The following is a 15,565-nucleotide window of genomic DNA, read 5'->3' on the forward strand; positions in this document are numbered from 1 at the left end:
GGCCAGGATTCGTGGGTTGTCCTCCTGCCTGCCCCCAGGTCCACCCCATTTATAGGGGTGGGGGGAGGGACAGGCTTGGCCTCTGGGTACCCCGATGAGCCTGTGGTCACCCAAGCTCCCCGCCAGCCACAGCTCAGCTGCTCTCTGGGGTCACGCTGGAGGGGCCTGGGACAGAGGGGCCGTGCCCAGCACTGAGGGCCAGCCAGGAGCCTAGTAATCACATGTGAGAAATTACCTATTAATTTGTATTTCCAGAAAAATGGGGTGATCAAGCCCCTGTACCAAGCAGGGCCTGCCCTCAGCCAGACCATCATCAGAGCCTCCCTCACCTCAGGCACACCAGCGTGAGGAGCAAGGTGACTGGTCTGAGGCCCCCACGATGCAGACCCACCGCCATGAAGAATTTCTAATTCGGATCCTGGCCCTGCGCCTACTGCAATCCACCCGGTTCCTCATCTGTGGCAGGCGTAGGGGGGAGACGCAGGGCTGTTGGGGGGACTCAGACGGGCCCAAAGGCACGAGGCCGCTGCTGAGGTGGGCACTGCCCTCGGCCCCGCAGTCACCGTGACACACACGAGTGCGAACCATAAACTTTTATTAATGGAAAATGGAATGCCTCGTTAACAGAAATCTTGTCTTAAAAACGGCAGAGAACACGTTTATTTAAAAAAAAAAAAAGTGAATTCACATTGTATTGAGCTACAACATGGTGGCAGGATTTGCTTTTGTTTCTTAAAAGGTTCCACAAGTTCAAGGTGACTCGGGCAGAGTCAACAGTACGTCTGCCTACCTGGACGCTCAGAGTGAGTGGGGCTTAGTAGCGGCGGGTGAAGTGGGGGTACGGGTGGGGGTGGGGGTGCGGGACTCGGCTGCCCCGCTCCTGGCCAGCCAGTCCTCCACCTTCCAGTCCGCCGCCAGGCACCATGTGGCCCTGGGAATGCCCGCCTTGTGCAAAGCCGCCTCGCCTACGAACAGAGACACACGTTTTGTCCCCTCGAAGTGCTGTACGCTTTCCTCGTTATGTGGGGCAGCAGAGGGCTCTGCAGCCTTTAGAGCCCGTCTGGCTTTTTCCAGGTGGGAGCAGTCCTCATCACGGACCGCATTCTGGGCGCCTGGGGAGTGTGACTTGTGGGGGCTGCCCAGAGCCGCTCTGGGGGCTTGTTGTCTAAACACTCAAACCAGCAAGCTGATCAAACATGCAAAAATAGGAAAGGGAAGGAGGAGCAGGGACAAACTCCTTACCCCGACATCCCGCCCCGATTTGCCATGTGTCCTGGCCCCGAGGGTCCGGAGAGGCCCCTCTCGCCACCTGGGAAGAAAGGAAAGTGTTTGCACACACTTTTCTCAGAAGCCCCTGGAAGCCTCAGCAACTGCCGGGAGGGAGTGCGCCCCGGAGTGTCCTGGAAACGTGCGGCCCTCCTTCAGCCCGTACCTTGCCACCGCGCGTGCTCCCTGCCTGCTGTGCCTGCGTCCACCGAGCCCGGCCACGCGCGCTCCGGATGCTCTTCTAGCCTCTGACTGTGCTCTGCCCAGTCACGTCCACCCCTGCGTCAAAACAGAAAACAGATACGTAAGTGTCCCCGCATGCCTCTACGGGGAGGCTGTGGCCCGGCTGATCCTGCCCTATACTGAGGGTTCCTAAGAGGGCAGAATATGAGGACACGCCTCCAAAGACACGCACGTGGCCAGCACACACACGAACGGGAGTTCAGCTCGGCCACTGCGACAAGCAAGCGCGTCAGCTGTCAGACCCCTGCACCACCCATGAGGCTGGCCTGTGTCCAAAGGACAGATGGGAAGAGCTGTTGAGGATGTAGACAAACAGGGATCCTTGCGTGTGGCCAGTTCGAGAAAGTAAAACAGGACAGCGCACGGTGACCGTGGGACCCGCCGCATCCATCCCTGTCCATTCGCCCAAGGGAGCGGGAAACGTGTTCACGGAAAAACTGGAACACACACTGCAGCACGGCTCTGTGCGAGCCCCAAGGTGGAACGGCCCATGTCCCCCCGCTGGTGAGCAGAGAAATAAAACGTGGTCTCTGCACACGTGGCACATTACTGAGCCAAAGAAAGGAATGCAGCTCTGACCCGTGAGACAGCGTGGCTAAGCCCTGCTAACACGACAGGGAGAGAAGACAGACCTGAGCCATATAATGGGATTTCAACTCACGCGAAATGCCCAGGGCAGGCAAATCCAGACTCGGACTGGATCCGCAGGAGCCGGGGCAGGGGGAGGCAGAATGGGGAGGACCGTGAACTGAGGGTCCTTTGGGGGTGATGACAACGTTCTATAGTGGGCGGCGGGGATGAGTGTATGGCTCTGAACATACTAGCAGCCGTGGCTTCAAAGGAGGCACCTCTACGGCGCAGGACTGTGGCTCAAGCGAGTGGTTTCGAAAAAGAGAAGCTCCAGGGACTGCGAGCCCACACAGGGTCCCGGAGTGCGGGCGGCAGCCACCACCAGCGGCGCCCAGGCCCAGGCTGACCCATGTTCTAAGACATGCGACGAGGAGGCCATCCGGGCCCCTGACACCTGTCCTCAAGGGTGACTGCTTGGCTGCCCCACATGCACAGGTGGCTGTCGCCCAGCCAGAGGGTGACAGCGCTCACAGCTCCCTTTCGTCTGCCGGAGTTCTCCTGGTCCTGCTTCCCGCTGGTACTTAAGGCAGAACGGACTATGTGGTGTTCCAGGACCGAGTCCTAAGTAGGGTGCTCGGGAAAGCACTTCACATCGATCTAGCAAAACGGTGCTGCCCTCTGCTCCACACCCAAAAACGCACCTCAGGGAGGCAGAACCTTCTGACAAGCAGCCCCCCCGCAAACGCCTACAAGGGACTGGGGGGCAGGGGTCGGGGTGCAGAGCCTCTCTATTCGCTAGGATCCCGGGGCAAGTATAAGAGAGGCTCCAGGGCTGTCCCCGTCAGCAGGCGGGGGCTCCTGTGCCTAGGGGCTGAGGCGTGTGGGGAAGGACTGTTGGGGGCAAACCAAACCGGCCGGCCCATCTGCTAACCTGGGTGGAGGCGGTGGTCCCCGGCCCTCACTCATCCTCTTGTCGGAGCCGTAACCCCCCCAGCCGTCCCGGGAGTCCCGGCTGTGGCGCTCTGGCGGTCCTCCGTGTCCATGGCGGTCATCTGAGTAGTGCTGGAAGGCATAAGAGGGACAAGGCGACTCTAGCCATGTCACTCTCAGACAGGCCTGTGAGTTTGGTGTAGCCGGCCGAGAGGCGGTTCTGAGAGGACCTGCCCAGGCCCCTCCTGACCCCATCTCGCCGGGCACGCTCTTCTACCCTGACAGCGCCACGGGAACCCGAATGGGGCTTCCTGCCTCCCAGTCCCCTCCGACGTACGAACCATTAGGCGCCCCTACAGCCCATCTCTGGCACCACGCCTAGTGCCAGCAGAGGCCACTCCAGCCCCGTGCACGTGGAAAGCCCCGCACTTTATGGCGCTGAAGGGTCCTCTGCGGAGAGTCCCTTAGAGTCTTCCCGGGAAGAATCAGGACAGCTCCTCCTGCTGGTGACAGGAGGGCCCCTCCCACACCCCCAGGGTGGTCAGCGGCCTCTCCCTGTGACCAGAGACAGCAAGGCAGACAGGAACCACTCTGCTCTGGCCAACCAATCCTGTGCTCCGGGACCCAGCATGCTGCAGCGGGACGGAGTCATCCCACGTTCCCTCAAAAACCACACTGCTGGCTTGAAAGAACATGATTCCGACGCTCACCCCCTTTCTCCTGGAGGACTACCCTCTTCTCTGAGGAGCCCTCTGCAGAGCACCAGAGACACAGGGACCCCCCCACACCAACATGGGCAAAGCCCCTGAGTGGGGTATCGTGGGGCAGCTCACAGTACTGAGACTCAAAGACCCTCTAAACAAGTGGGCGATCCAGAAACACTCGCAGATTCCACCAAATGCAATTAAACAAAAACAAACGCTACGTATTCAAGAAACACACAGACACACTAATCAGAAAATAATCAGTCACATATACTTCCACTCACTGGTCAGAACGGACATGTCCACCCCCCCGCCTCCCCCCCCGCCGCACAGAAGCAGGTGCGCCCCAGGCTTGGGGTCTGGATTTTACTTACTTGCCCATCTCGCTCTCCCATCACTGACCTTGAACCTTCCCTCCTGCAAAAGGGAAATACCTCGTTCCAATGGCTGCCGGTGGCACCAGACCACCTATGGCAGGCCCCACACACAAGTTTCACAATTGGGGTACTTATTCCATTCCACCCAGTAAGAACTGTAATTTACTGGCCTGTGAAACAAAGCTGGCTTGCATCTAAAGCCTTCTCCCTGAGGACGGGAGTGAAGCTGCGGCCTAAGAAGGTGGGAATAAAGATTTCACTGAACTGAATTCCCTTGGAGCGATCTCAGAGGCAGCAACCCACCCCACCTAGCCCATGCCTCATTTATCTGTGGCCTGGCGACAAAATCCAAGGTCTACCAGAGAAGCCTTAGAGGGTCCCCAACCTCTGGTTTGATCCAATACACGTGATTCACACCAAACCTCCAAACCCCCATTCATTACACAAGTGGCTTCTCGGCCCGCCTCTCCCTGCGCTCCCTTCCTTACTGAAGAGCTAATGAACGGTGAAACGGCCCAGGCATATGCAGCCCAGGGGAGCACGATGAGAAACCCAGATAGAGACCTCTTAAACTAGAAAACTGAGGGCTGCCTTTCTAATGAACTATATAGATTTCTCTTTTAAAATGACACACACACACACACACACATACACATATATATAGAATTACTATTTCTTTAAAAGGGCCTGGCTAAAAAAACCTTCTCAAACCTTTAAGCCACCCAGCCAGGCAACAAGAACTTTCCTGCATGCTGGTCAGTTCTCAGCTGGGCGTGCTGGCAGAGGAGCCTGTGCTGGTCAGCAAGGCTTGGGGACGTGGACTCTGGCCACTCTGCCTGCAAAGGCTCTTTCTCTAAACAGCTTCCTCCCCGTACAAAGGGGCTGGGCATACCCTCCTTGAAACCCTGCTTCCCAAGGGGCTTGCCTCAATGGAGGGGTGGCCGGGAGAGTCCTGGGAGCTGTGAGGCCCAGAGTGTGGGGCCCAGGAGAGTGGAGGCTCAGAACTGCCCCCAGACTCCACCAATCCGTGAAGAGGGCACTGCGTGAAATGAGCTGGGGATGCCCTAAGGGACCTGAGTCCCACATCCTGCTGCAGGCGTGACCCTGTAAGTCCCACGTGCAGCAGGCTGGCCAGCTGCGGGGAGCCTCACGAGTAAATGAGATGTCAGAGGACAGAGACCCATCCCTGCGTCGAGCTGAGGTGGCTCCGTCCACAGCTGCGAGAGGATGGTGCTGACCTGTCAGCCACGTGGTCCTGGTACTGGCCCCGGTCTCGATGGTCAAAGTCATGGAAGCGGTGATCAGGGCGAGGGAAGTCGGGACGGTACCTGTCCTCCATGGCCACACGCTTGCCTTCCGGCCAATAAGCATCATCTCGCCTGTTTTTTATTTTTAAAAGGACATGAGTTTCAATTATGACAAAGAATGAATAAAAAATGGAAGGAGGTAGAGGTGGGGAGGGGAGCTCTCTCCAGACCCAGCAGCGTTTAAAATGTCCTGCAGGGCTAATCTCTAAACATTCAACCATTATTGCTTTGATTTGATAAATTAAAATCCCCCAAACTGCCAAGAGGCATGCCCGCATTCTCATCTGACAGCCCTGAAAGGAGGGCTGCTGGGAGCTAATTGTATCACAAGGCTGTTAACACCTTGATCCCCGGGTGAGCCCAGATGCAAGTGAAAGGAAATATTTGATTCCTCTGCATCGCCATTCCGAGCTGCCACATTTCCCCCTTCCTGTCTTCTATGGGAACCTGAACCTCCCTCTGAGTTTTTTGCAAGAGCAAAGGGAATCAGACGGGGTGATAGTGAACTACATACAGCTCGGGATGGCACCCAATTATCTTCTTCCTGATCCTCCCCAGAACACTGGGCTCACGGGGGGGTGGGGGGGTGGTGGTGGTGGTGGTGACGTGACGGGTGACCGTCCATTAACCAGCTCAGAGGGGCTGAAGACCAATAAACCTACTTCGTGAACGGGAAGGCAATTTCCTGTTCTACAGCGCCATTCCGCGCTCTCCCTCTACCGGCCGACTGGCGGCCCTGGCGCCCACAGGCCCCACCGCAGGCTCGCCCGCCCCACGCCCGGCACCTGGCAGGCGGTTACGCCCCGCAGGGAACTGCGCTGTGAAGACAGGCGTGGCCTCAACGAGCACCACAAACCTCACCAAGGGGCAACTATCGAGATTCTCCATGGGACAAGTCAGGGAAACCGCTGCCCAGCCCCCGGACCACGGACCCCAGGAGCTGGAGCTTGTGGCGGCTGAGAGTCCTGCGTAGGTGTCCGGGGGCGCCAGGCTCCGCAGGGAAAGCAGGGAGGCTCACCGCCCGTCGTCGTAGGGCCTCCGCAGCACGGGCCGTCGCTCCTGCTCGTAGCGCAGCTGCTCCTGCTGGCGCCGCAGCTCCTCGCGCTCGCGGTGGATGCGCTCCTGCTCCTTGCGCCGCTCCCGCTCCACGCGCATGCGCTCGCGCTCCAGCCGCTCGCGCTCCATGCGCTCCCGCTCCAGCCGCTGCCGCTGGCACTCGAGCTGCAGGCGCTCCCGCTGCAGCCGCGCCTTCTCCTTGCGCTCGTGGAAAGCCTCCAGGCGCTGCTCCCGCTCGCGCTGCTCCCGCTCTCTGCTGGGACATGGAGGGCTGCGCTGACTTCCCTGCCGGGTGACCGGAGACCCGGCGACAGGCGCGACCCCCACTGCCTGGAGCTGTGCGCCTGGGCCGCAAACCCCCGCCTCCACGCTCCCTCCTTTGTGGCTAGAGCCAAGCCAGGAGTGAACCTGTCACTCCTGCCCAGGGAGGCGGGGGGCACAGGCCAGGAGGGCTTGGCTCACAGGCACAAAGTGAAGTCACAGGTTACAGGGGAGAGAAGAGAACCGGGGGTAGCCGCGGCCATGAAGGCTGCAGGGCACAGGGGGACCCCGGAGCAAGGCCCGTATAACCCGGAGCAAGGCCTTCTTTCTTCCCACCTTCCCCGCCAGAAGGTGGCACTTTCTAGGGACCCTGCCTCTTCCAGCGGACCCGGGAAGCTGCAGGCGCACTGCGGTGGTCAGAGGTATGGGGCCTGGCTGGGTCATCAGCCACCACACAGGGGCTCCGAGGCACTGGAGACGCCCCCTCTGCACCTGCAAAGGGAGCTGCTGCCGCACCGCCCACCCGGCCCGGGGACTGGGAAGCTCCAAGGCCAGCGTGGGCCACTGGGAAACAAAGAGAGCCAACGGCGTCTTTACTTCCTAAGGCCGCGTAAACAGAGATGCAAGCGGCCCACTACGTCGGAAAGCAGACGGAGTGTAACCGGAGAAGTTTCTATACATCCCGCTTCCACTCAAGCAAGATCGCCCACACCGTGACACAAAGCTTTCGTTTCGCTAAGTGAGGTATGAAGAAAAATGACAAGGGGGCCTTAGACGGAAAAAGGCAGAAGGCAGAACTGGGAAGAGGCCAACTTCCAGAAACTGTCTTCCTAAACAGGAGGTAAACGTGGCAAAGAATGTTGTGTGTGACCGAGGCTGCCACAAACGGCACTTGAGCAAAGATGCCGCTCCGGTGCGTACCGTCTCTAATAAACGTGCCACGCCCCCTGGCTGCATTCCTGCTCTTATGCATGTGGGGCTGCAGCAGGACGACTATGAGACCTTGAAGCCGGGGGCCCTTCCATCCAGGCCACACACGGGTGAGCCCGCTCCCCGGGCCAGGGCACTCGCCACATAGCAGAGAGCGAGCACCTGCGCGGCTCAGTCGGGTAAGCGTCAGGTCTCGAATGAAACCAGCTCTGACAAACGTCATGTCGAGGCTGACCACGACTGCTCTTGACCCTCGCCTTTCACCTCGGCTAACAGCAGGCAGCCAGCAAGCCTGGGCCAGACAGGACACTGGCTTGGGGAGAAGGGCAGAGCACCCCCGGACGAGACCACCCATCTGCCGGCCTGCCGGGCCCCACTCACCGCCGCCTCTCCGTCTCTCGGATCTCGCGTTCCCGCTGCCTCTGGCGCTCGCGCTCCCTCTGCTCTTTGATTTTATCAAATGATAAGATGTCTCTCTTCTCTTTGCTTTCCGATTTGCGGTCCTGACTCTTGGAGCTCTGTTTACCGAAATTGGTTCATTCTCGTCAGAAAAATGCAGCCGGTGCACGGTGGAAGTTAGATACGCGTTTCTCTGGGGTAGGTTAAAATTCCTCTGTCCCCATGGCTTCCAGGAAGGCCCAGGAGGCAGTTCAGCTCACCCACAGCCCAGAGGCACTGCTCGCTTGGGAGAACTGCCTTCTCACACCGCAATCATGGGGGTCACCGGAGAGCAAGGAGGGGGGACACCTCACAAAAACTACAGGCAGCTCTCCCTGCCCAGCAGAGCTAAGGACTCCGCACCGTCTAGAACAAGGCCCCACGGAGCCGCGGGCACATGTATCCTGGCCGCCCCGCTGGACGGTGGGCCTCACCGCTCGCGTCTCACCTGCCGCCTCAGGCCTTCAAACCCCACAGGCCGAAGTAGCTAGCAGAGGAAGTAGCTAGCTCTGCCGTGCAGAGGAGCTCCTCCTGCTGGGCGATGACCACTCCCGGGCAACCGCCGTGCTGTTCCCTCCCCGGGTGAGGCAGGCAACGCTGCCCACCGACTCTCATCTCTGAGGCTCTCAGGGGCTAGGATGCCCAAGCTGGCCACGATCACCCTCTCGGAAAGCTTTCACAGCGTGGGACACCTGTGTGTCCTGCAGCCCCCCTGCCCCCGGTCTCTAGGGAAGGGGCTTCGTAAACATTTTTAAAAACGTCCTCAGGTTATTTTCTTAATTACCTTGAGGACCAACCCAAGAAAAAGACAAGCCGTAGTTAGAAACAGAGGATTTTGCTGAAAAAAAAAGAGGAGCACAGAGGGGACGATCTCATCACAAAGAAAGACCAGAACCCAACCACCAAGATGACACTCCGCCTGACAGAGGGCCAAGTTTGGAGTCTAATCACACAACCAAAGGCCGGGGGGCGCCCAGGCGAGGCACGCTGGAGTCTCCCAGTCGGGCCCTGGGCTCCCAGTGGGCCTCCCGCGTCCCCGCAGCCCGGCGCGCTCTACACACCCAGGGACCGTAGCATCCTGTTTCCTTTCTGAAGGGCACTCGGAGAACACCCGTCCCAAGGAACATCTGTGCTCCTCAGCACCTAGAGACCCAGAGCCCGGCATGGCCCATGTCCACAAATGCTGCCCCACAGCAGTCCTCGACAGGAGCTATGACACCAGCGAGTGTCCCTAAACGAGGGACCAGGAAAGAGGATCACAGTGCAGCCGGAAAAGCGTGCACGTGACACACACACACACACCCCGGACAGCTTCCAAGGGCACCACCCTGAGGTTGTGTGCTACAGTCTCACCAGGACAACATTCTAGAGATGGGGGCAGAGAACAGCTTAGCTTCCCGGGGCTGGGGCTGGGGCTGGGGCTGGGCCGGTGGGGCAGGGCCGGTGGGGCAGGTCACGAGCGGGGAGAGCTCTATGGTGACTGGATGGCCCTGGATCTTGAGGGCAGTGGTGCTCACGTGAGACTCCACCAGGACCTGAAAGTCCTGGCACTCCACTCACGCACACCCCGCAGACCAATGTCACCGTCCCTGGCTTTGAAACTGGGCTATAGTTATGTGAGCGGAAATCCCTGGGGGAAGCAGGGTGATGGGTACATGTATCTCCATACTATTTTGGCAACTTTCTGTGACTCCATAATTATTTGGAAATAGAGTGTGCATGCTGCGTCACGCGTGTGATGCCCTTGGAAAGGAAGTGTGAGGAGTCCACGTGAGAGGAAAAGAGGCTTCTGTTCTCACGTTGTCCTCCTATGTGATCTCAAGATTCTAATTTCGCAGACTTTATTCCTATTTATTTTTTCTAACTTCAGAGCTTTTCAGCTGCTAAGTTTATAGGGTTTTGGGGGGGCTTTCTTTAGATTTCTCTATTTTGTAGTTCTAAATTTTTACAGTTTTCACGTAGCCCATAAGAAACATGACTTTAGAGGGACGCCTGGGTGGCTCAGTTGGTTGAGCAGCTGCCTTCGGCTCGGGTCATGATCCCAGCGTCCTGGGATCGAGTCCCACATCGGGCTCCTTGCTCAGCGGGGAGCCTGCTTCTCCCTCTGCCTCTGCCTGCCATTCTGTCTGCCTGTGTTCGCTCTCTCCCCCTCTCTCTCTCTGATAAATAAATAAAATCTTTAAAAAAAAAAAAAAAAAAAGAAACATGACTTTAGAAATGACTGTATTCAAGAAAGCAAACGTTTACTGCAAAAGTCACAATGAAGCGTTCTTAGATGAACACTGTTCGCTCTGTGTTTGTTCTAAGAGGACAACTCTCCTCAGGAACGTTTTAGCCAGAACCTTCAGGTGGTAAGCAGAGGGTTTCATTTTCCAGGGTGGGGGAAAAAAAACAAAAGGAGAAGCCACCGGTCTGTCCAGCCGTGTGCCGCTTACGACACGGAGGCCCGTTCTCTGACAACGTGGAAGTCGGTTTTGCAGTGGACTCCCCTTTTCTTCCCCATGAACGTCCCAGAAGAAGGGGACTGGCCAGCACAGGTCAGCCTCACAGCAGAGCCCACCTTCCGACTTGAACAGCCTGGGTCCTGCCCGTCCCACCCCATGGTGGGCTGTGAACCGGTTTCCTTCTAGAAGATGGTATAATCCCACAGAGAACCAGCAAAGGGTCAATACATCACGGAAAGGAAAAACACTAAGCACAGTTTTGAAACACGCCGTAGAACCCAACCCTGGGTGCGCACATCCAGCCTCAACAGGGAGGAACGTGCCTCTGAGCACTTCAAAGAACACTTCGATGCGGTTTTCCTAACTTGAATCCACGCGGTCCTTCAACCACCCACAAACGCGCAGGGACCTGACGCAGGAAACACACAATACTTACTCTCTCTTTTGACCTGCTTGTGGTTTTGACGCTAATGACCGGCTCTCCTTTCGATTTGTCCATCACGACCGTCCGCTCCATTCCTCTGCTTCCTTCAGGGAGAAAACAGCGCTCTGTGCACCTGCCCACAGCCCTGCTTCCCGACGGCGGGCCGTGGCCAGGCTGCCAGGGGATTCTCGCAGCTTCCTCGAGTGACTCAAGCGAACCCCGGAGCCTCCGCATCTCCCCTCCCCGCTCGTCCTGACCTGCAGCGAGCACCGTGGACAGGAGGCCGCTGGTGTGCCCTGACCGGGCCTCGCTCACCTGGACGGAGCGGCTCTGGTTTCCCCGCAACATACACCGTGAACCGAAGTCAAGGCGCGTTCGGCAGCACACGCACCCGACCCACCCGATGGCTTCACCCGCACGCTCAATCCTAGCGGCTCCAGGATAACCACTTTCCATTTTGTCATCCTCCTCCACATTCTGGAAAGCTCTGCAGAGCTCAGGCCCTTGTGCTCGGAGTCAGATGGCTGGGCTTCCCTTCATTCGTGTACAGCAATAAAGGCTTCCAAATGGATTCTGCCCCTCGACGACACAATAACCAGACTCTAACCACGGCGACTATTACTGATTTGGGGAGATTTGCAATACTTGAGGAACATTTTAAAAACACGTTCCTCATGAGACTGCCAGTAAATTACCCCAAACGCTTAAGATCCAATTTGTAACGCGCTGTACCCAATTCCAACGCTCCAGATGGCTGAGTTTTGTTTGTTTTATGGGGGGGGGGGGGGAGAACTGGGTTTTGTTTTTTCCACAAAACATTCTGTGGCGCCTCAAGGCAGTCTGCAGGCGTGGAACAAGCTGCAGAGCCGCATCAAATCTGTGACAAGAACGGGGCCACCTCTTCCTCCCACAGCTGCCAAAGGTACTCAGGAAGATCAAGCCTGGTCCCCAAGTCGCCAGTGACCATAAATCACGGAGCGCAACCCCTCCAGGTGTGCGATGTCAGCAGCAACTCCTACAAGCCGGGCCACCCCCAGGTCCTGCTGCTTTTCAAGGCTGCCCGTCCCCGGAAGCCGCAGTCGGCCGGGCCGCGCACAGGCCCTCGCTGGCTCCCTCGGCCCACGCCCGCCTCCCGCCAGCGCCTCCCGCCAGGCTCTACCCTCCCCCGGAGACGTCGGCAGGCTCCGCTCACCTGATTTGGTGACGCGGGAGCGATTGGTAGGCCCTGGTTTCGGCTCATCCTCATCTTTTTCTTCCTTCTTAATGTCTTCAGGCTTTTTTTCCTCCTTTTTCTCCATCTTCTCTTCCTTCTTAATCACGGTTCTGTTTAAAAACATGGTCATCATGCTTGTGTTCCTGGGACTCTGGCCGCAGGTCATCAGGACTCCCACACAAAACCAACCCGCCGGGCGGCAAGCGGACAGGGACAGTTACCGGGGAACCGCGGAAATGATCTAATGCCCTCCTGGGACCTGGCCCTCATGCCCCCCGGAGTTCTCGGCTACGCGCGGAAATAGGCAGCACAGAGGCTCGTGGACAGTTTTCCACACTGCTCGACGCACTGGTCTGTATAGGACAGACACGCGGGCACATGTGAGAGACACTCCCAAGTAGAGAAGAATGCCTGTGAAAAACTGATTTATCGCGTTTCACTCCGGATGGAGTTTTTAAGTTTGTGTAAACATTTTTTCCAAATACGGCACAGAACAGAACGGAAGCAGAGCACGTGGATGTGAGGTGCCTGCGCCACGGAGCAGCGGGCCCCCTGCCCTCCACTCGGCACCAGGTCACCGCTGCACATTTTGGGGGAGCTACAATGGCACGCCACGCGCCAGCTCCTACAGAACCTGTCAGTAAGGTTTCCACTGAAGCCGGCTTTATTCTACACAGTGAACTGAATCATTACTGCCACACACACTTGTCTCCCATGTTCCCTAACGCTGTTTGTCTCGGGTAATTAAATTCCACACTTATTAAATGCCCACCATGTGCCAGGGTCCAGGACGGGAAAAACGGGCCCCTCAGGGTCCCCTAACCAGCGCTCCCCGCCCTCTGTTCCCTACAACTCAGGCTGTCCAAGGAAACCCCTCCTAGCTCACTCTTCTCTCGGCTTCCACAGTACAAAGCCATCATCTTTTTTTTTGAGGGAGAGAGAGGGAGAGGGAGAGAGAGAGAGAGTGTGTGTGTGTGTGTGTTGGGGGTTTGGTGAATGGGAAGGGGCAGAGGAAGAAGGAAAGGGAGATCCTAAGCGCACTCCATGCCCATTGCGCGGCCCAACCTAGAGCTCAATCTTACAGACCCGGAGCTCACCACCTTCACAAAAATAGAGACGCCTACCGAACAAGCCACTCAGGCACCTCGGAGCCATCCTCTTTTAAATAATACCCACTTTGGGACCCCTGGGTCACTCAGTAGGTTAAGCATCTGCTTTCACTCAGATCGTGATCTCAGCGGCCTGGCATCAAGTCCCGTGTTGTCCTCTACACTCAGCTTGGAATCTGCCTCTCTCTCGGCCCCTCTCTGCCAACTTGTGCTCATGCCCTCTCCCTCTCAAATGAGTAAGTAAAAATTTTTTAAAAAGATTAAAATAATATTCACTTTAAGAAAACTTTATCCTTTTTTATTTTTATTTATTTATTTTTAAAGATTTTATTTATTTATCAGAGAGAGGGAGAGAGTGAGCACAGGCAGACAGAGTGGCAGGCAGAGGCAGAGGGAGAAGCAGGCTCCCGGCCAAGCAAGGAGCCCGATGTGGGACTCGATCCCAGGACGCTGGGATCATGACCTGAGCCGAAGGCAGCTGCTTAACCAACTGAGCCACCCAGGCGTCCCAACTTTATCCTTTTTTAAAGATTTTATTTTTATTTTTAAGTCATCTCTACACCCGATCTGGGGCCCGAACCTACAACCCTGAGCTCAAGAGTCAGAATGTGCCACTAATGGAGCAAGCCAGGAGCCCCAAGGGAAACTTTATTAAGTAGAAGTTTTTTAAAAACTTCCTGCTTCCTCCCCTCTGCCTACTTGTGATCTCTGTCAAATAAATAAATAAAATATTAAAAAAAAAAAAAAAAAAGACACAACCCAAGAACCCCAAATACCACAGCAAGAAAAGAGAGAGAGATAACGAACAAGGGAGGAGCAGAGGGAAAGAAGCCCAAGCAGATTCTGCTGAGCACAGAGCTCGATGGGACTGAATTTCACGATCCTAAGATCATGGCCTGAGCCGAAACCATGAGTTGGACGCTCAACCAACCGAGCCACCCAGGTGCCCCTAAAATTTTTTTTACACTGTAAACACACACCATAATAAGTGATAGCGTAACCAGGATCAAGAACTTGTTTCTAGCATATTGGTTCTGCTTAAAAAGACACAACCCAGGGGCGCCTGGGTGGCTCAGTGGGTTAAGCTTCTGCCTTCGGCTCAGGTCATGATCTCAGGGATCTGGGATCGAACCCCGCATCGGGCTCTGCTCAGCAGGGAGCCTGCTTCCTCCCCTCTGCCTGCCTCTCTGCCTACTTGTGATCTCTGTCAAATAAATAATAAAATATTAAAAAAAAAAGACACAACCCAAGAACCCCAAATACCACAGGTACGTCAAACAATTGCCCTGGGACGACCACCATGGGGCCTTTGCGGTCAATCACTGGGTTCCAGGCCTGGGCCGAGGCTCAGCGAGGCTGGTTCGGCACTCGGCTTGCTGCACTACAGCACCTCTCCCCTAGGCTTTGTCACAGGTAATACCCGTGCATCTGCTTCCCCTCAATGGCTACAGGAGTCCATGTCCCTTCTAATGGGACAGAGATGGCTTTTGGGGACCACACTTGCAAGTAAAGCCATAACAAGTCACATCTGATGTGCATCTGCCGCTATTCGAGGGGGGGATGCCCTCTCTCTCCAAGGAGACCCCCTGCCCGTCTGTAGTCACATGACACATCCCAGACACAAAGGAACTTCTCTGGACACCACGTTAAACAGTAATTTCTAAAATACAAACACAAGCACGAGAAAAGGCTGGAGGAATATACACGGAAGAGGACCACCCTTGGGTAGTGGGATTACACTTGACATTTGCCTGGACTTTCCAAATAGCAACCACATGGAAATCACTCATCCAACCCGGGGAGGACCAGCCACTTCGTTGGAAAAGTCCTTCAATTTCACTACTGCTACGGACTACTGCACCTACAAAAATTTTTTTGTTGAAGATTTTATGTATTTATTTGTCAGAGACTGCATCACAAGTAGGGGGAGCAGCAGATAGAGGCAGAAGCAGGCTCCCTGCCAAGCAAGAGGCCTGCTGCAAGGCTCAATCCCAGGACCCTGGGATCATGACCCCCACCTCAAGGAAGACGCCTAACCGACTGAGTCACCCAGGTGTCCCTGAATCTTGAAATTCTTAAAGCGAAAGAAACCCTTTTTTAGGTTTACTAGAAGTATTGTTCAAATGTATTTTGAATTACTCAACTTCCTAATCAGACCACTTGAAGCCAGTTGATCCCAAGTTCATCAGCTGGTTCTGTGCCCCCGCACTGGGGGCAGCCAGCCCAGACTGAATCCTGGCCTTGCCCCTCGCTAGCTGGGCTCGGTGCCCTTCAGCCGGGCACTTCCCTTTCC

At 56.4% G+C, this 15,565-nt stretch overlaps 1 protein-coding gene across 4 annotated transcripts in view; it reads right to left on the bottom strand.

Annotated features, from left to right (window-relative positions):
• Positions 1-578: 578 nt before the first annotated feature.
• Positions 579-15,565, bottom strand: part of SAFB2 (scaffold attachment factor B2) — a 31,944-nt gene continuing 16,957 nt past the window's right edge. For 2 of the 4 annotated variants that reach the window (XM_059159598.1, XM_059159595.1), the window contains exons 12-22: positions 12,143-12,273; positions 10,963-11,054; positions 8,026-8,162; positions 6,416-6,706; positions 5,329-5,469; positions 4,261-4,323; positions 4,088-4,130; positions 3,011-3,141; positions 1,433-1,545; positions 1,243-1,309; positions 579-965 (exon numbers count right to left, since the gene is read on the bottom strand). In XM_059159598.1, coding sequence (XP_059015581.1) covers positions 815-965; positions 1,243-1,309; positions 1,433-1,545; positions 3,011-3,141; positions 4,088-4,130; positions 4,261-4,323; positions 5,329-5,469; positions 6,416-6,706; positions 8,026-8,162; positions 10,963-11,054; positions 12,143-12,273 — 1,360 coding nt within the window. In that variant the 3' untranslated portion in view covers positions 579-814. The remainder of the gene's footprint in view (positions 966-1,242; positions 1,310-1,432; positions 1,546-3,010; positions 3,142-4,087; positions 4,131-4,260; positions 4,324-5,328; positions 5,470-6,415; positions 6,707-8,025; positions 8,163-10,962; positions 11,055-12,142; positions 12,274-15,565) is intronic. The other 2 variants (XM_059159597.1, XM_059159596.1) reach the window with 1 other exon arrangement.

The sequence above is a fragment of the Mustela lutreola genome, chromosome 2 (assembly GCF_030435805.1).
Source record: "Mustela lutreola isolate mMusLut2 chromosome 2, mMusLut2.pri, whole genome shotgun sequence".
Taxonomy (NCBI): domain Eukaryota; kingdom Metazoa; phylum Chordata; class Mammalia; order Carnivora; family Mustelidae; genus Mustela; species Mustela lutreola.